This window comes from Corythoichthys intestinalis, chromosome 3, assembly GCF_030265065.1.
Source record: "Corythoichthys intestinalis isolate RoL2023-P3 chromosome 3, ASM3026506v1, whole genome shotgun sequence".
Taxonomy (NCBI): domain Eukaryota; kingdom Metazoa; phylum Chordata; class Actinopteri; order Syngnathiformes; family Syngnathidae; genus Corythoichthys; species Corythoichthys intestinalis.
Window position 1 is genome coordinate 51914128 of NC_080397.1, and position 20197 is coordinate 51934324.

General features: G+C 39.1%; 1 protein-coding gene across 1 annotated transcript; it reads right to left on the minus strand.

The window, feature by feature from the left end:
* Window positions 1-6227: 6227 nt before the first annotated feature.
* On the minus strand, window positions 6228-19372 carry LOC130912841 (arrestin domain-containing protein 3-like). Its single transcript, XM_057830921.1, has 6 exons — window positions 19019-19372; window positions 18626-18695; window positions 10873-11020; window positions 7006-7108; window positions 6660-6928; window positions 6228-6577 (listed from the first exon to the last, which is right to left on the minus strand). Exons 1-6 carry the CDS (start codon window positions 19272-19274, stop codon window positions 6485-6487), a joined length of 939 nt encoding a protein of 312 aa, XP_057686904.1. The 5' UTR covers window positions 19275-19372; the 3' UTR covers window positions 6228-6484.
* Window positions 19373-20197: the final 825 nt, after the last annotated feature.

The window sequence follows — 20197 nt, forward strand, 5'->3', positions numbered from 1 at the left end:
CAGTCTTACCGTAAAGTCCTAAGTGTAGTATTAATCCAATTAATTAAGTATTAATCCAATGGAAAATAGTTTTGTAGGGATATACTTAAATGCTGGCCGCTATGTTCAATTATTCAATGGCACGATTTTATTGGAAAATAGCTTTGTTGAGAGGTATTGGGTTTTTGTGAAGGCGTCCTTGAACTAAAAGTAAAGATGGACAGTTGGACACACTATGATCTGCTTCTGTGTTTTGATTTGTTTCCTGAATCAAAAAGAAAAACTCGGGGGAGATGTCCATGGTAGTTTTAAGAAAATTTGCTTCAATTTGTCACATTAATGTTTGAGTTTATTTCAAGTAACAAATAACAGATTTTAATCGTAAAAAAAAAAGTATATTAAGTTTATTTCTTTATTTCACTGTGTTGTTCTGTTGCTCAGAAGTGATTTAAGCTTTTTTAAAGATTTTATTTTCCTAGATTTGTTGCTTAGAATTAGTTTTTTTTTAAATTTTTTTTTTTGCTTATTCTTAGCAACACGTTGCTTAGTGAGTTATCGCAGATTTTCTATGGGGTTGAGACCTGGAGACTGGCTAGGCCACTCCAGGACCTTGAAATGCTTCTTACGAAGCCACTCCTTTGTTGCCCTGGCTGTGTGTTTGGGATCATTGTCATGCTGAAAGACCCAGCCACGTCTCATCTTCAATGCCCTTGCTAATGGAAGGAGATTTTCACTCAAAATCTCTCGGTACATGGCCCATTCATTCTTTCCTTTACACAGATCAGTCGTCCTGGTCCCTTTGCAGAAATACAGCCCCAAAGCATAATTTTTCCACCACCATGCTTCACAGTGGGTATGGTGCAATTCAGTATTCTTTTTCCTCCAAACAAGAGAACCTGTTATTCTACCAAAAAGTTCTATTTTGGTTTTAATCTGACCATAACTCATTCTCCCAGTCCTCTTCTGGATCATCCAAATGATCTCTAGCGAACCGCAGACGGGCCTGGACGTGTACTTTCTTCAGCAGGGGGACACATCTGGCAGTGCAGGATTTGAGTCCCTGGCGACGCATTGTGTTAGTGATAGTAGCCTTTGTTACTGTGGTCCCAGCTCTCTGTAGGTCATTCACTAGGTCCCCCCGTGTGGTTCTGGGATTTTTGCTCCCCGTTCTTGTTATCATTTTGACGCCACGGGGTGAGGAGGGAGTTGAAAGTCCGTGTTGCCCAACGACAGCCCCAAAACATCACTGCTCTAGAGGAGATCTGCATGGAAGAATGGGCCAAAATACCAGCAACAGTGTGTGAAAAGATTTTGAAGAGTTACAGAAAACGTTTGGCCTCCATTATTGCCAACAAAGGGTACATAACAAAGTATTGAGATGAACTTTTGGAATAGACCAAATACTTATTTTCCACCATGATTTGCAAATAAATTCTTTAAAAATCAAACAATGTGATTTTCTGAGTTTTTTTTTCACATTCTGTCTCTCATGGTTCAGGTTTACCCATGTTGACAATTACAGGCCTCTCTAAAAATTTCAAGTGGGAGAACTTGCACAATTAGTGGTTGACTAAATACTTATTTGCCCCACCGTAAGTGTGCCCTTGTCCTCCACATGCAGGCCCTGCAGAGGGAGCCACACACAGAGAAAAATGTACATTTACAAAGACAAAACCAAAGCCCCAGACAGTTTTGATTATAGGCACTTGAATTTCAACAGATTGTGAAAATTTCAAGTACCTTAAATAACTGATTTACCTTAGCTCCCCTGAATGATTAATCTTGATACTGAGGTATTTATTTGTGTGTGTGCACTACAACTATTTTACCATAATATTCATTCCATCTGACTATAGATTTCCCCTTCATTTAGACTCACATTGACTATTGTTCCGTTCCTTGTCAGTTTTAATGTAAAATATTCTGCAAAGTGATCCCCACTGGTGAACACAGCTTTGTTTGATACTGCGAAGTTTGAAGGCGTGTGCCATGTTTGGATAATGATTTAACCTTAATTTTAGAGGCATGATTCTATATGAAATCACATTACATTTATTAATTGCACACTGCAAAAACACACATCCTTAAAACTAGTTAAATTCGCTTGCTTTCAGTGTAAAACTACTAGAAATAAGTAAAATTTTCTGCCAGTGCTTCAAGTAATTTTTACTCAAATTTCTTAAACTTAACAGACTTATTTTAAGCAATAAATTAGTATATTTAATCTTAAAAAAAAAAGCTTGTCAGAAATGTTCTTAATTCAAGAATAGATATTGTTCAAAACATTATGTTAAAGGATTTTTTTTTCTTGATTTAGTTGAAAAATTACTTACTTTTAGATGTATGGGCTAAATAACAACAAATGGTAATATTTACCTAAAGTAAATGGAATAATCTGACGCAATAATCTGTTAACTAGTCTTTAACAGTCAAAACAAGATGGAGAAAGTTATTTGACTAGATTTGGAGGGGGGGGGGGGAGCAGTGTACTTCGCTGTAATTTTCAGTGTACTGTACTTTTAAGAAACTCTGCTCATACAGATTGAGTATTGTGTGTGATTGGGCAAGAAAATCCTACACAGCACAATACACATCATTGTAATATACTGTAAGTGACCAGCAACCATTATAACACAGTAGCTTAGCAACATACTGCACTTTTGTCAAACAAAATTCAAAAGATGAACAATATGTTCTGGTGGAAGAACACACAGAAACACAAGACATGGCAGTAACAGAATGTGTTTAATACTATAAAGTAAAAAATTCCAACTGTTTTATGCAGTTTGAGGCTATTACATGGTGCTGTTAAAGGCATGCAATTGGCATGCTCTTTGGGTAGAAGCTATTAAATATTTGTCGTTTAAAAAAATGTTGCAATATTATGACTGAGAGTATAACCTACACAAATATATTGGAATTATATACTGTATTCAGTTTTTATTGAAATATTAGTACTGTGTGTTTGTAGATAAAGCTATTTCGAGAAAAGGTGTAAAAGGTCAAGCTAAATAAAAATGCATCACATACTATCACACTGTCCATATTATGAAGATTAGTATTACATTTACAATTACATTGCAATAAAAAAATACAAACATACATAAACAATTATAAAGTTTTGTTGTTCAATTATGCTTGTTTTTATTCATCCTTCCATAGACTTCGTAATTGTATTGACGGGTCACATCCGTCAGCCACTGCGCAACGTCTTCAAGAAGGGGGGCTGTCCTACAGTTATTCGCAGTAGGTCGCAGTTAGCCAACACATTCAGCGATCCAACGCCAGATTTAGTTTGAAAAAGTATGAAAGCTGTACCGCATACAAACAGGAAGGATTGTCTCAGGAGTCATTTTTTCGAGGATTCAAGGTAATTATTATATTTTCGTACCATGCATGCATTTTGAAACGTTGTGGAAAAAAATCAATGGGAGAAATTAACTGCTATGGACTAGCATCATTCTTCGACATATTTACTGTTTTATGTCCATATCTATAAAGAATTCAGGGATTTAAGCATTTATTCACAAGAATTTTCACCGTAACAGCTCTGTTTACATATGGCGGCCGCCACATTCACTAACAGACTAGCATCGTACTTCGACATATTTATGTAAAATAAATGCTAACTGCAGGTTTTTTAATTTTTTTTTGCTTTTAACCAAGAATTGAGACTGTTCTACTATAAAGAAGCATTTATACACAAACATTTTCAAAGAAAAAAGCTCTTTGGCTGTGATTCCACTCGGTCAGCTTTGACAGCAACGCCAACAATGCAGGTCCCCTATTAATCGGCCCTGCACCCCGTGTCCCGTGAATATCATTATGAAGTCTATCATCTTTCATATAACCCGGTATCGGAATTGAGAATACAGGTAGTCCCGGGGTTACAAACAAGTTCCTTTCAGTACCCCAAGATAACCCCTGAACCTCAAAATAACTGTCCAAAAATGTATTATACGTCATATAAATAAGATAAAGTAAAAAATAAGATACTGAGAGGTACATTGTGTTAAATGCTGTTATATTCAATGACTATTAGTGCTTTTTAAAAAAAAAAAAAAAAAAAAAACTATTTGGGCTTTACTCAGGATTGAGTCGCATTGCTGAGAGAAAAGGGAGCTTTGGAAAGAGTAGGAAGGTGAGAGAAGAGGATATCATGGCCGCTCAGGTTGCCAGCGTCACCTCTCTTAACGTGAGTCCACCGTCCGCAAGATGTGTCCGTGCCGGGGGGTAACAGCAGCAGCAGCATGAGAGCATGGAAGTGGGACCTGATGCCTTCAGGAACTGCAGGACGGGGTGCGAGTGAAACATTAGCAGCTCACTAGCTAGTCAAGGAGTGTTTTCGGAAGCTTGCCCATGACTGGCACATAGGTTTTTGCAATTCATTCTTTTTGACAATGTATAATTTTTAGTAAACTTATAAGAGTGAGCTGGTTGTTTAAGCTGTAGTCGCAGCCCAGTCAAGCGTAGACTCCACGGGCACAGTATGGATGCTCTGTGTCGTGCGCACCTACTTTTGGTTCCCTGCTCAAGAGGAAGTGGTGGCAAATATTCTGGGCAAGCCCAAATTGAGTATGAAAGGCTAAGTCTGGCATTTAGCTTAGCTGTTAGCGCGCTTGGTTCTTGACTACTCTTCCAAATCAGTGCTCATACATGTAGGTGAGAAACGAGGTAATTTTAGGTGAAAATAAAGTATAAAAAGTAAACGATGAAATACCTACAGACATTTTTGCAAGATGCTATCTTTTCGTTAGCCTCCCACTACAGCTAACAGAACGTCATCCTACCGACGGTGTTGACTTCTGCTTTAGTGGTTTCCCAGTTATGTTGCATATTTTAAAACAATATATACAGTGGGGCAAATAAGTATTTAGTCAACCACTAATTGTGCAAGTTCTGCCATTTGAAAATATTAGAGAGGCCTGTAATTGTCAACATGGTTTAAACTCAACCATGACAGACAGAATGTGGAAAAAAACAGAAAATCACATTGTTTGATTTTTAAAGAATTTAGTTGCAAATCATGGTGGAAAATAAGTATTTGGTCAATAGCAAAAGTTCATCTCAATACTTTATTATGTACCCTTTGTTAGCAATAACAGAGGCCAAATGTTTTCTGTTACTCTTCACAAGCTTTTCACACACAGTTGCTAGTATTTTGGCCCATTCCTCCATGCAGATCTCCTCTAGAGCAGTGATGTTTTGGGGCTGTAGTTGGGCAACACGGACTTTCAACTCCCTCCACAGATTTTCTATGGGGTTGAGACCTGGAGACTGGCTTGGCCACTCCAGGACCTTGAAATGCTTCTTACAAAGCCACTCCTTTGTTGCCCTGGCTGTGTGCTTGGGATCATTGTCATGCTGAAACACCCAGCCCCGTGTCATCTTCAGTGCCCTTGCTGATGGAAGGAGATTTTCACTCAAAATCTCTCGATACATGGCCCCATTCATTCTTTCCTTTACACAGATCAGTTGTCCTGGTCCTTTTGTAGAAAAACAGCCCCAAAGCATGATGTTTCCACCCCCATGCTTCACAGAGGGTATGGTGCAATTCAGTATTCTTTTTCCTCCAAACAAGAGAACCTGTGTTTCTACCAAAAAGTTATATTTTGGTTTCATCTGACCATAACACATTCTCCCAGTCCTCTTCTGGATCATCTGGATCATCCAAATGCTCTCTAGCGAACCGCAGACGGGCCTGGACGTGTACTTTCTTCAGCAGGGGGACACGTCTGGCAGTGCAGGATTTGAGTCCCTGGCGGCGCATAGTAGCCTTTGTTTACTGTGGTCCCAGCTTTCTGTAGGTCATTCACTAGGTCCCCCCGTGTGTTTTGGGGATTTTTGCTCCCCGTTCTTGTTATCATTTTGACGCCATGGGGTGAGGAGTGGGTTGAAGGTCCATGTTGCCCGACGACAGCCCCAAAACAACACTGCTCTAGAGAAGATCTGCATGGAGGAATGGGCCAAAATACCAGCAAGTGTGTGAAAAGCTTGTGAAGAGTTACAGAAAACGTTTGGCCTCCGTTATTGCCAACAGAGGGTACATAACAAAGTATTGAGATGAACGTTTGGTATAGAACAAATACTTATTTTCCACCATGATTTGTAAATAAATTCTTTAAAAATCAAACAATGTGATTTTCTGTTTTTTTTTTCCACATTCTGTTTCTCATGGTTGAGGTTTACCCATTTTGACAATTACAGGCCTTTCTAATATTTTCAAGTGGGACAACTTGCACAATTAGTAGTTGACTAAATACCTATTTGCCCCACTGTATGTTTATTTTTTGGCAGTATCCTTGTAACTCTGGATTATTGTGTTGTTTTGTAGCCCTGATTTTATTTCAATAAAAACAAACAAACAAATAAATGAATGTTTAAAACCTGATCTTTATCACTCGGTTCTAAACCTCTGACAAATAACCTGATCGATTTCCGATTACGTGATCGGATTGGGGACATCTTTTTTGTATCCGTATCCCTGAGAAGATGCTTTCAAAGGTTAATCTAAACCTTGTGGACGTTCAGGAATATCACAAAGGATTATGGGAAACAGAATGGTCAGGTTTGGGCAAACACTTTGATCCAGGGAGAGCTACAAAAACACAAAACAGGTTATGATTAAAGGACTATTAAAAATGAAAACATGTTTTTTTAGTTGGTAGTACAGTTCTTACCTCAATTTCGTAGTCAACCCGAAGGAGGCTGCAGTTGGAGATGGTGAGTGGCGAGTCAACAGGAACGGTGAGCATCATCTCGGTGTGTATGTCGGTGGCGTGAGCACTGATGGGAAGCTCGGTTACAGAGGCAAGGTTTTTCACAATTTTCACACTCCTTTGGACTCCCTCACGTGTGAAATATAGCTGCTTCTGCTTCAGTTTGGCTTTAGGAGTCACTGTACGAGATGAAGCATTGCTGAAGACACAAATGATCCTGATGGTTTCACCTGGAGGAGGTGTGACACCATTAGTTCCTCAAATAGAAATTTCTGAAAAAATAACGGCGGCTGGGTTTGAGCGTTACCACGCACGAAGCCTTTCTTTTCCACGTTGGCTCTCATTGTGACGAGGCCTGAGACACAACTGAGGGAGCACACGCTCATGCTGTTGGAGCCAAAAAGTGGAGACTGGAGAAAAAAAAAAACTAAGTAAGAGGCTTTTAAAATGAAATATACACCTGTGAGAAAACAAAAAAACTTGCGATTGAATAGTCTTGTGTGAAATACTGCAAATACCAAGGGCTAAAAGTTTAGCTAAATGAGCAGCAACAAGATTAACTGCACAATCGTGTTAATGTTACTCAATCTCAGAGGAGTAGGCTATCAATGACAGCAACTATGATGAGTGTTATAATGACCATAGAATAACAATTTGGAACTTTCATTCATTTTCTGTACCGCTAATCCTTACAAGAATCCAGGAGGACTGGAGCCTATCCAAGCTTACTATAGGCAGTAAGCTTGGACCCTGATTAGCTAATCGCAGAGCACTAACACACTATAGACCAGTGTTTTTCAACCGGCACACCGTGAGAGATCGTCAGGTGTGCCGCGAGAAATTATCTAATGTCGCATATACATATATATATATATATACAGGGGTGCACATAAGTGGTCCGCATGCGCGCATGCGTACCGGACGTAGACAAACGCGCTGGCCCTCAACGACTTCCATACGCTTTTGCGTACCGATGGCTGACCACCGTATTTGCGGCGGACACGAGAAAATAACTTCTCAAAATGTCAAAGAGGCAGGCCACACTGAGTAATTACTTCCGTGTTCCCCCACCCCCGTCAAAAGGCAGACAGACGACAGAGACGTCACTGGAGCTACCGAAACAATGGACTTTTGCTGAAAAGTAGGAGGTACCATGGCTAGAAGCAAATGATGCTCGCACGGAAATGCGGTACAAAATGTGTTGTGAGAATCCCAATGTCGCCGATAAGAGCAGCGCATTTTATGTAGGGTCGAAGAATTTCAGCCATCCAAACTTTGAAAAGCACGAAAAAAACAGAGAGCATGTGGCAATTAAGCAAACTATCGATGTCAAACAGGACCCCGCTCGCCCTATGGACATTGGACAAGTGGCGGAATAAAGGTAATGAGCAGCGACATGCACTGACAAACGTGTTTTTGCTCGCATTTTACAAAGCTAAACATGCACGTTCAATAAGGTCTTATGAGGAGGACATCCCACTTTTAAAAAGGGTTGGAGTTAATGTGGGAGCCGCATAATGCCCTTTATTTTGAATTGGTACTTTTTATTTCTTTACATTTCAAAGTAATGGCAATTTTGTTGTGCCAGTTGATGTTAATCAAGCATTAATTGTTAATATAATTAATTAAAGTTAATTGGCTCTAAGTAAAGCTTGTCATAAATTTATCGCATCAGGCGGGTTGGCTCTCAAGCTCAATGAGGACCAAGTCACATCTCCAGGTCCTCCTCTGAGAACCTGGGCAAAAAAATTATGTGCACCCCTGTATATATATATATATATATATGTATGTATATATATATGTGTGGCAGAAAACACAAACAAGACTGAAAATGCAGTTTCTGCTCTTGTACTCCTCTTTAAAACAAACTCCTGTATTTTAAGCCAAAACAACTGTTCTGTTCGAACAATATGTCAATATGATGGCGCATTAAGCCCCAGAACTATTTTTAATTTGTCCGTTTTACCCTAAAAACTCCCGTTTACATACATCGCGCAACCGCTTTTGTTTCAACCTAGCCATAAAAAGAAGGTAAGCAATTCTATTTATTATTCGAATTCTCTGTCATTTTTAGCTTAGAATCATTAATTGATGTCTAATATTTAACTTAAAGAAAGAAAACGACTTTAAAAAATTATTCACTCACATATTTTAAACTTTTAAACAAATTACGTCACAATGAAAAATTTGGCGTCTGTAAAAACGTCACGGATTTCTACCTCAAAACTATCGCTTAATTGTATTTTTTGGTTTTTTTCCCCGCATTTTCCCCGATATGTTAGACGATAAGAAATTGATCCAAACAAAAAGAATTGAAAAATAACTTTTAAAAGGGTAACTATATGAAAAAGAAAATCTCAACCACTCCTTGTTGTCTGCGATTTCTGCATCGCGACCCTTGTTATATCACCGTGTTTCACCCATAAAATAAAAAAAAAAGAATCTGGCTGTGGCCATTCACAGCTGTGTCTTGACACTCGGTGATACATGCTACATGGAGTTTTCAGATCAAAACAAGGTAAATACGCGATAATATCTCGTTAAAATCGTGGCGTCTTTAATTCTGCTCTCGCGTGCTCTCGCCTCCAGTTAGGGATTTGCTGTTTAAAAAAATATATATATATTTTTTAAATGCCCTCATGTTCAAAATTTTTCTTCCCCTGGAAAATTGAGGTTTTAAGCTTTCCAATGATGTATCACACATGCATATCGGACAATTTTTAAATTTGGCCAAATTGGGGGTCTCAGAGTGGAACTTCAAGTCACCTGAGTGTTTTCCGCCATATATATATATATATATATATATATATATATATATATATATATATATATATATATATATATATATATGTAATTGTAATGACCGTAACTGTGCGGGCACTTGAAGGGGCCATCAGACTGCAGAGTGGTGACGTAGCAAGGAAGGAGGAAGAACGGCGTGAGAGCAAGTTAGCGGTCGCATGTTGCGGATGCCGCTGTTATTTTGTTTTCTTATTTTCCATTGTTGCCACAATAAAGTGGGAAAGTCATCACCGACTACTTTTCTTTCTATTTCCCCATTCGGGGCTATTACAATATATTTTTTTTTTTACGTCATCGGGCGGAGTTGCAATAGGAAGGAAGGAAGGAGTAGTTAGAAAGTTCTCGGTCGTGTGCAGATGAGCGAAATTTGCTCGTGTCGTGTTCAAAAACTGCTCGGATTTCTAGCCATCAACTCCCTCTATGTCCGCGACAATGTGGACCCCAACACGTCCACTGCACATCATTTGGTTAGACTCGGCATTTGTTGATATACTCGAAAGTGTCCTTTCTATTTTATCCATATGTGACGCCTGTCAATCCTCACCCAGTGTTATATTCCAACACATTGTTGAGAACAGTAAGGGGGCTAATGGCTAAAAATCAGAGCAGTTCTTGAACGCGACACGAGCTGCTCAGCGCCATGGTGCCAAGCAATTTTAAACGCCATCTCCAAACGAAACACCCGTCGCTTCAAAACAAGTCGATGGACAATTTTGTTCGCCTTCGTGAAAACACAGAAACACAGGCAACTTTTTTTTGTAATGTAAAAACTACGAAGGAAAATGAGAAAGCCCTCAAAGCCAGTTACCTTGTTGCTAAATCCAAAAAGTCCCACACCGTGACAGAGACATTAATACTACCTTTCTACAAAGCCATTGTCTGCGAGATGCTCGGCCCTGATGTGGTTAAAGACATTGCTCAAGTCCCCCTGTCTGATAATTCTGAGCTTTTTCAAGCCTAACGGCTATAAAAAATGAATAAAAACAAAGACTGAGAGCTGTTGGAGAATAAGGATATCGACTTTGTGTTCATTTAACAGGCTCAAGTTTCACAGTGAGTAAGCATACATACTGAGAAATTATTTTATAATTTAATATACTGGACAGAAAATAATTTTGGAACATTTTTGGTTTGTGGTGTGCTGCGAGATTTTTTCCAATGTAAAAACGTACCGTGAGTCAAAAAATGAGAAAAACACTGCTATAGACCAACTATAAAGGGGACATTTACATGGTGACGCTCCAAGAATACGACAAATTTCATGTTTGCATTTACATGGTTCCGTCTTGGGTCCGGATCCATTCGAACAAACTGGCCAGGAGTCACTATTACGAGTTGACACTTAGGTAATTGCACCTACATTATCACTTACCATTAGCCCTGGCTGGTTGGGATCAATATGGTTTACAAAGTTTAACTCTGTCACAAATTCCTTTTGTAGTCGCCACGGCCTGTCAATGCCCACTGTCAGTTTGTAGCATATTTGTCCATGAGGCCCACGAAAGCTGGATGGGAAGTCACTGGGGTGATGAACAATAGTCACATTTTACAATAAAATAGACAAGTTGCATGCATGAAGATGTTTTGTTCGGAACCTTACGTAGAAAATAACATTATTTACATGTCCACACATTTGCCACTTAAAGGGTATGTAGTGTCCTGGGAAAATTTTAATATTCCATCATTTATCCATAAACGCATGCCTTTTGTATTCATATCATGCCACTTCGTGTAATTACACACAAGAAAATGAGAGAAATTTGGCTCGATTGTAAAGCTAAAACGACCGGCGCCCGAGATCTGGCAGATTGTGTGCGTGACGTCACGACAAAGTGAAGAGAGTGCCACCGGCCACTAGGGGGGCAGCACCTGTCTGCATCAATATAATTCCTTCTAGTGAGGGGAGAATTAGGGGAGTTTTGAGCTGTTTATGCTGATGCATTGTGTTCGTCCTGCACATATTACAGGTTCCCTCATGATGAAACAACCCTCGTTGTCAATAAAAGAGAATTCAGAATTGACAGTGAGGGGTGTTTCTTCAACAAGAAAAAGGCTCAGTGCTTTAATACTGAATGGCGGCGATGATGGCAGACAATTTCGTTTCTAGTTTCAGCGACGAATCCGACGTAGAAGGACGTAACGAATGTTCATCTAATGGTGACGAGGTGAGTTACGAAGCTTTAATCGGTATTTTAGGTTACCAATCTGAGCCCAAACGAACGCCAATGCAGCGTAATGAAACGTTCATTGAGGGGAGCAATGACACTGATGAAACATCGGCAGCAGATCGTGTGGGAAACACCAATGTTTTGTTTTGCATTTCTTTTTGTGAAGCTGATACACCGTGACTGCAAAATAAAGGAATGCATAGAATAATTATCATTTATTGCGCTATCATAGCTTTTCACTCTGCCAACAGACACAAATATGAATGGGATCAGAGGATTTGTTCTATATAATTTATACATGTGTCCAGTCCTGTATCCAATGCGTGACATTTTTTTATTATAAAAGAGTACTCACTCTGGCCATTTCGAGCTTGGCTGCTCCCCTCCTTTGCTTAGCTTTAGCCTCCTTTACCAGTCATCGTCCTCTTTTTTGATATCTCGGGACATTTAGGTGGCTGCACCTGTATGGTCGGCACCGCATCTCCTTTGAGCAGCAATCTTTTAGCGAAACCCGATTTCTCTTGTCCATAGTTCGAGAAGCTTTCAGGTGGAAAATGCGCACCACAGAAAAGCGTGCCGGAGGCTGTGTCTAGAAAATTAGCCCTCTTTGCACGGACGAACTTTACCCATTGTCTGCGTAGTCCAGCTTTTTTTTCGCGTTCAGGAACTCATGGATACTATATTCCGATAAATAACTATTTGTACACCACATAGCACAGCAGTTTTGAACCATTTTTGTGATGTTTTGGTCAAACAAACCCCAACGCTACTCTCTCGTCGTTTAAGAACAATGGCACCTGGCTCCGCCTCGACTGTCAATCACTTGTCGTGACGTCTCCGCCCCATTCGGCTGTTTTCGGAACACTTTCGGAAATGTCCGTCATTTTCGATCTATTTTCGATAATTGCTCATTAATGTGATTGATTTTTTTGTTAACTTTATCAATATTTGTTATCTTGGCACATAACGGTTCTATTGATGTCTCACACCCCCTTTGCCGCTACATACTCTTTAAGTACTCTTGTGATGTACAGTGGCCTACTGGAATAGGAAGTTCATGGTGTAGATATCAGAGGTGGGTAGTAATGCATTACATTTACTTGAGTAACTTTTTGAGAAAAACGTACTTCTAAGAGCTCTGATACTGTAGTTTTACCAAGCCATACTTTTTACATTTAGTTGAGTAGATTTGTGAAGCAGAAACCCTACTGTTACTCCGTTACTTTGGGCAACAGTAGTCGTTACATTTTTCCTCTTTATTCTACATATAAGATTGTACGTCTTTTTTATTTGCCAGAGATGCCAACAGTGGCTCAACCAGTTTCACCGATGAGACATCTCAACAATAATCAAATGACACCATTATACCAATCTTGCTTGCAAACAAGCTTGCTGTTCTATGATCACACCAGCCTGATCAATTATGTGACGTCTTTAAAGCACCATAAAAAATTAAGTATTTGACATAGCTGTCAACATGACTCGAAAGCGCAGGTTTTAATCGCCATCTGTATTCATTTGTCGCCGACTGACCACAAAAAAATGGAGATATGATCATTTTAGTTTCATATTAGGAATTATGTCTTCTCCACTACAGGGCACTCATGCTCTTCGGACGAATAATGCTTCATTTCTGTAGATTTTTTTTTCTCTCGACGGAATTCAATCTTTTTTTTTTTTTTTTGTATTTCTTTCGCCTAATGTTGTTAGGTAATATGTTTTTAGTATAGCATAATAGTAACAGTTTATATTAGGCTGTCAAAATTATCGCGTTAACGGGCGGTAATTAATTTTTAAAAAATAATCACGTTAAAACGTTTGATGCAATTGAAGCACGCATGCCCTGCTCAAACAGATTAAAATGACAGCACAGTGAAATGTGTACTTGTTGTGTTTTTCAGAGTTTTGGTGCCCTCTGCTGGCACTTGGGTGCGACTGATTTTATAGGCTTCAGCACCCATGAGCATTCTGTAAGTAATTATTGACATCAACAATGGCAGGCTACTAGTTTATTTTTTGATTGAAAATTTTACACATTTTATTAAAACGAAAACATGAAGCAGGGTTTTAATATAACATTTCTATAAATAAAACTAACATTTATCTTTTAAGAACTACAAGTCTTTCTATCCATGGATCACCAATAATGGTAATGCCAACTTGTTGATTTATTGTTATAATAAAGAAATACATTACTTATGTACTGTATGTTGAATGTATATATCCATCTTGTGTCTTATCTTTCCATTCCAACAATAATTTACAGAAAAATATGGCATATTTTATAGATGGTTTGAATTGCGATTAATTGTGATTAATTACAATTAATTAATTTTTAAGCTGTAATTAACTCGATTAAAAATTTTAATCGTTTGACACAGCTAGTTCATATAGATACTTTGGGCTGAGGAAAAAAAATGGTTTAAAAAAAAAAAATCAAACATCTTAAGCAGTTACTCACAGTGTTACTCATTCCTTGAATATTCTTTTCACCAAATACTTTTTTACTTGTACTTGAGTACATATTTTGGATGACTACTTTTACTTTAGTAATATCATTATGAAGTAATGCTACTCTTGAGTAAAGCATTTGGCTACTCTACCCACCTCTGGCAGGTATGCATTGGACAAATCTGCAGAAACTGTGTCATCCTATCACATCAAGAGACACGCATTGACAATGGATATTGGCATAATGATGTATTTTATTCACTACAGTGGTACCTCTACTTATGGACGTCTCTACATACAGAATTTTAAAGTTAAGACACGCCTTAACGCAAAAATATTGCCTCTTGTAAAGAAAGAATACAGAATGGCTGACACTCGCAGTTTCCAGACTTCACTGAACGTAACATACTTATAGCTGCTCTGCCATTGGCTATTGCCTAGCATTCCTGGCATCCAATTGGCTAAGAGGAACCTCTACTGTATGTGTATGTGTGTCTCCTAGCGTCTTCTTTCTTCCATCATGTTACCACATAACTGTATTAACTTTTATTCTTTATTATTCTTTTATTCTCAACTCAGATTTTATGTTTATTGTGCAATAATCTAATTGTAACATGTACAGTGGGGCAAATACGTATTTAGTCAACCACCAATTGTGCAAGTTCTCCTACTTGAAAAGATTAGAGAGGCCTGTAATTGTCAACATGGGTAAACCTCAACCATGAGAGACAGAATGTGGGAAAAAAAACAAAAAACAGTAAATCACATTGTTTGATTTTTAAAGAAATTATTTCCAAATTAGAAAATAAGTATTTGGTCACCTACAAACAAGCAATTAGGAAATAAGTATTTGGTCACCTACAAACAAGCAAGATTTCTGGCTGTCAAAGAGGTCTAACTTCTTCTAATGAGGACTAACGAGGCTCCAATCGTTACCTGTATTAATGGCACCTGTTTTAACTCATTATCAGTATAAAAGACACCTGTTCACAACTGTTCACACAGTCAGTCACACTGCAAACTCCACGATGGCCAAGACCAAAGAGCTGTCAAAGGACACCAGAGACAAAATTGTAGACCTGCACCAGGCTGGGAAGACTGAATCTGCAATAGGTACAACGCTTGGTGTAAAGAAATCAACTGTGGGAGCAATTATTAGAAAATGGAAGACATACAAGACCACTGATAATCTCCTTCGATCTGGGGTTTCATGCAAGATCTCACCCCGTGGCATCAAAATGACAACAAGAACGGTGAGCAAAAATCCCAGAACCACACGGGGGACCTAGTGAATGACCTACAGAGAGCTGGGACCACAATAACAAAGGCTACTGTCAGTAACACAATGCGCCGCCAGGGACTCAAATCCTGCACTGCCAGACGTGTCCCCCTGCTGAAGAAAGTACTCGTCCAGGCCCGTCTGCGGTTCGCAAGAGAGCATTTGGATGATCCAGAAGAGGACTGGGAGAATGTGTTATGGTCAGATGAAACCAAAATAGAACTTTTTGGTAGAAACACAGGTTCTCGTGTTTGGAGGGGAAAGAATACTGAATTGCATCCGAAGAACACCATACCCACTGTGAAGCATGGGGGTGGAAACATCATGCTTTGGGGCCGTTTTTCTGCAAAGGGACCAGGACGACTGATCCGTGTAAAGGAAAGAATGAATGGGGCCATGTATCGAGAGATTTTGAGTGAAAATCTCCTTCCATCAGCAAGGGCACTGAAGATGAGACGTGGCTGGGTGTTTCAGCATGACAATGATCCCAAACACACAGCCAGGGCAACAAAGGAGTGGCTTCGTAAGAAGCATTTCAAGGTCCTGGAGTGGCCTAGCCTGTCTCCAGACCTCAACCCCATAGAAAATCTGTGGAGGGAGTTTAAAGTCCGTGTTGCCCAACGGCAGCCCCAAAACATCACTGCTCTAGAGGAGATCTGCGTGGAGGAATGGGCCAAACAGTGACGTGCGGTCAGGGGAGGCAGGTGAGGCAGAGCCTCACCTGTCATCATGACAAAAAAATAATTATAGCATCAAATTTATATTAATATTTGTCCATTGCTCTTAATGTATGACTCATTTCAAACATTTTTTTATAGTCAAAATCGCTGAATTTGCCCATTTCCTGTTCAAATAACGAAATGAAACGAGAGGTGCGGCAGCAACTAGTAAAGCCTCACCTCTGATTGCGCAATCCATAACAAACTGGGTTGATACATGGAATTGGAGCATGCTGGTTGCCGTACATCTGCATGTCGCCATTATAATGTTTCCAGATACGTTTATTTGACCTGATTTTCCACAGTCTGGCTAATGTCTTTAACCCTTAAAGTTTAATGTTTGTTAGCGACGTATTTAGTTTTGCTGATGGGAAATAAAACCGCAGTGAAAAGGCACAGGTTGCGGCAGATAGTACGCTGCCGCACAGAAAGGGGGCGAACGTGAGCCAACAGGTAATGGCACCAGGCGAATCAAGTGCACTGCGGCGAGCCGTTTTGTATTGTTTACTACGTCGACATCGGACTCCCAAAATGGAAGAGGATTATATATCCAAACTTTAAAAATTCTCAAAACTGGACTTTCAGTCAAAAGTGGACCTGATTAACAGAGGAAGACCAACGCCGGAGCTAAAAGGTTTGCTTCAAACTACGGGACAGTCTAAGATAACTCGCTCTTTTCAAACGGAGTGGTACACCCGAAAAGACTGGCTGTGTGGCTGTCCTTCGAAAAACTGCCTTTACTGCTTCCCATGCCTTTTGTTCTCAACTTGTGCCAATGTCTGGACTAACACGGGATATTGTGACATGAAAAATTTACCACGAAGTCTCAGCAAACATGAGAGATCGTACACTCACATTCAAAGCCAGACTGCTTTAAAATTTTTTGGAAGCTCAAGGATCGATTTGGCTTTGAACGAACAGCGGCGGCTCAACGTTAGCACCCACAATGCTAGGGTAAAGGAGAACCGCGAGATTTTGAAAGACCTCATTAATGCAACCTGCTTCTTAGCTAAGCAGGAGTTAGCATTTCGTGGTAACGATGAGAGGGCAAGCTCTACTAATCGTGGCAATTATGTCGAACTTTTATACGCTTTTGCTGAGAAAGATGAGAGGTTAGCTAGACATTTGGACACATCCACTGTGTTTTCTGGCTTGTCAAATAGAATACAGAACGATCTAATTGAAGCAATCGGTGATGTGATACAGTCGGAATAGGACCGATTCAGGACAACTTTCCTCCCTGGCGATCATCTCCATTGAGGCGGAGAGACTTTTAAAACTAAAGGAAAATAAGGAGGACTTTTACAACAAAGTAACTGAGGTTTTTGTGGCGAAGGGCAGGCGCATGGACTTCATCTACAAATAAAGGTAAGACCACAGTTTTCATTTTAATCTTAATATTTTAAAACTAAATTTTGGCCTTAAATAAAATATACTTTTTCTTTTCATGCTTTTTGTTGAGCAATCTGTATTAAATTGATTTAAGTATCAGATTCAAGTTTTAAAAACAACTGAATATTTCACAAAAGGTCAAAATTGAAATCTGTGGTTTTGTACACCACTCTGTACTCATTTATGTTGTATGAACTAAAGACTTGCGATGGAAATTCCAACACATGGAGAGTGTAGCGCAAATGCACGTTATTTTCTACCTTTACGTATCTGTAATATGTACCGTGTGTGTGTGTTTTGTGAAGAATGCTGATGAGATATGAAATAACCAGTAGTTAATTGAATAAGCTATCCTTTTTGGTTATATATTTGTAAATCTGACACTTAAGGAGTCAGTGCCTCACCAACCACGAACCTCACCGCACGTCACTGGGGCCAAAATACCAGCAACAGTGTGTGAAAAGCTTGTGAAGAAGAAAACGTTTGGCCGCCGTTATTGCCAGCAAAGGGTACATAACAAAGTATTGAGATGAACGTTTGGTATTGACCAAATACTTATTTTCCACCATGATTAGCAAATACATTCTTTAAAAATCGAACAATGGGATTTTTTGTTTTTTTTCCCCTCCACATTCTTTCTCTCATGGTTGAGGTTTACCCATGTTGACAATTACAGGCCTCTCTAATATTTTCAAGTGGGAGAACTTGCACAATTAGTGGTTGACTAAATACTTATTTGCCCCACTGTATTTGTTACATGTTTTGATGCATTTTTATGCTTAATCAAAGATGTATGTCAGAATTTGAGGGGGGCTTGGAACGGATTAGGTCATTTATATGGAAAAGGCGTCTACTTACAGAATTGCCAAGTTAAGAGACTAGTTCCAGAACCAATTAATTTCGTAGCGGTACGACTGTACTTGTTCGTTTTTTTTTTGTTTTTGTTTTTTTTCATGGGCATTTGTCACTTCTTCTGAGATGAATTACTAAAATGGCAGGTGAGTGTATCGTGTACAGATTGAAATCAGTCTTTGTAAAAGAAATTATGTCTTATGGTCATAAAAGATTATGTACGATGCAAACAATGACAACATGTAGCATAACAATGACACACACCCTTCAGGGATCTGACATGTAAATGGATACACATGCCTGCCAGGAGGAAGACTGGCGCTGCTCCCAACAGCTGCAAAAGGAAAGGAGTGTGATATAAAAGTGAAGGAATGCTCACTGGCAGATGGGAAAAGTCCTTTCAGTTTGTTGCACTTACACTTAAAAAAAACCCACCTCAATATTACTACCCACATTACTGTAACAATGCATATTTCAGTACGACAATAATAATAATAATTAAAAAAAAAACTTTCAAGAGCATGCATTATGGCATGCAGCAAAGGAAAATTATTATCTTTGTAATAGTAATTTTGTTGAAAGCAATTGCATTGGATCGTATTATGCAGCTGGTATTATGGTAATGCACAATCTTGTGCGCAGAGGAGGAGCACATACCTCCTTGTTGCCAAATCATGCTTTTGAGAGTGAACACGTCAATCTTGGCGTAGTAATGTCTTTTGCGTTTTTTAGTTCCAGAAGTCCAGTGGACGTCCACCTTCCCCGCAAGACACATTGAGATCGATCTAATCTTTGTCGCCTTGGAGAGATTGAAGGAAATGTGACCAGTCAACAGGTCTCCACTGGAAAAAGTGTTGCCTTGATTTAAAGTGTCAAAATTAATGTTAAAGTCCGTGATGGTTTTCTCCAGCATGGTTGATCACCGGTTTAAAAGTTACAGAAGATATCAAACACTTCGTGTCAGACTTTGACGTTTGTCACTTGGTGCAAACAATTGGGGATGTCAATGTGTCTTTGTTGCGGAAAAACGCAAAAAAAAAAAAAAAAAAAAAAAAAAAAAAAGTTGAATTGTCTACCACACCCGCTCAATATGTTGCACTTACTGCGCAGACGCAGAATTTAATGGGCGGGGCTGCGACGTCAACAAATTATCAACAACATTCCTCAGTTTGACCACAAAACATGTGTACCAGCGACAGGACGCTTTTCTGATGTACGTGCCAATTTTACGGTTATTTCTTTGCTTATTTTCCAATTCAAGTAAACAAAAGTAGTAAACAAAAAAATGGAGGACCGCAGCCGAGTTTTTAAACAATGAATTAATTTAGGTTGCATTATACAAGTTACGACACAAGGTGGTGCTGCTGCTTGACAAGCGCGACATCACATTACAATTCAGTACTTCATTACATAGATGCAAAGTTTTCCCAATGTTTATTTTCCCAATACGCCAATTTTAGAGGAAAAAAACCTCAAGCCACATAAAAGTATTTTTTTTAAACATTTGATGTTAAAATAAGGATGGTCTCTTTACCCACAAATTGATTTAACTCTTTATTGCCAAATGTATCAAATTTGATACACTAGAATTTCATGATTTTTAGACTAATTCAGAATTTTGAAATTTCTTTCTAAAAAAAAAAAAATGGATGCAAGTCAACACTTGCATCTGTGTGTTCCATGAGACAAAAAGAAAAAAAGAAAAAATCAGGATTTAGCAGGAAGGGAGGGGACTGTGAGGTCCCAATCAGAAAAACAGCCTTCGGTCACAATTCACTTTAAAAGCCAGGAAAATGTGGAATAGTTTACCTCTCTCCATCAGGGAGTGTCCCACAA

Coding starts and splice junctions, on each gene's coding strand:
- LOC130912841 (XM_057830921.1), bottom strand. CDS start 19,274: ATGCTGGAGAAAACCATCACGGACTTTAACATTAATTTTGACACTTTA. Junction 11,021..18,625: donor ACATGTCAGATCCCTGAAGG/GTGTGTGTCATT, acceptor TCATCACCCCAG/TGACTTCCCATCCAGCTTTC. Junction 7,109..10,872: donor CCAACCAGCCAGGGCTAATG/GTAAGTGATAAT, acceptor TTTTTTCTCCAG/TCTCCACTTTTTGGCTCCAA.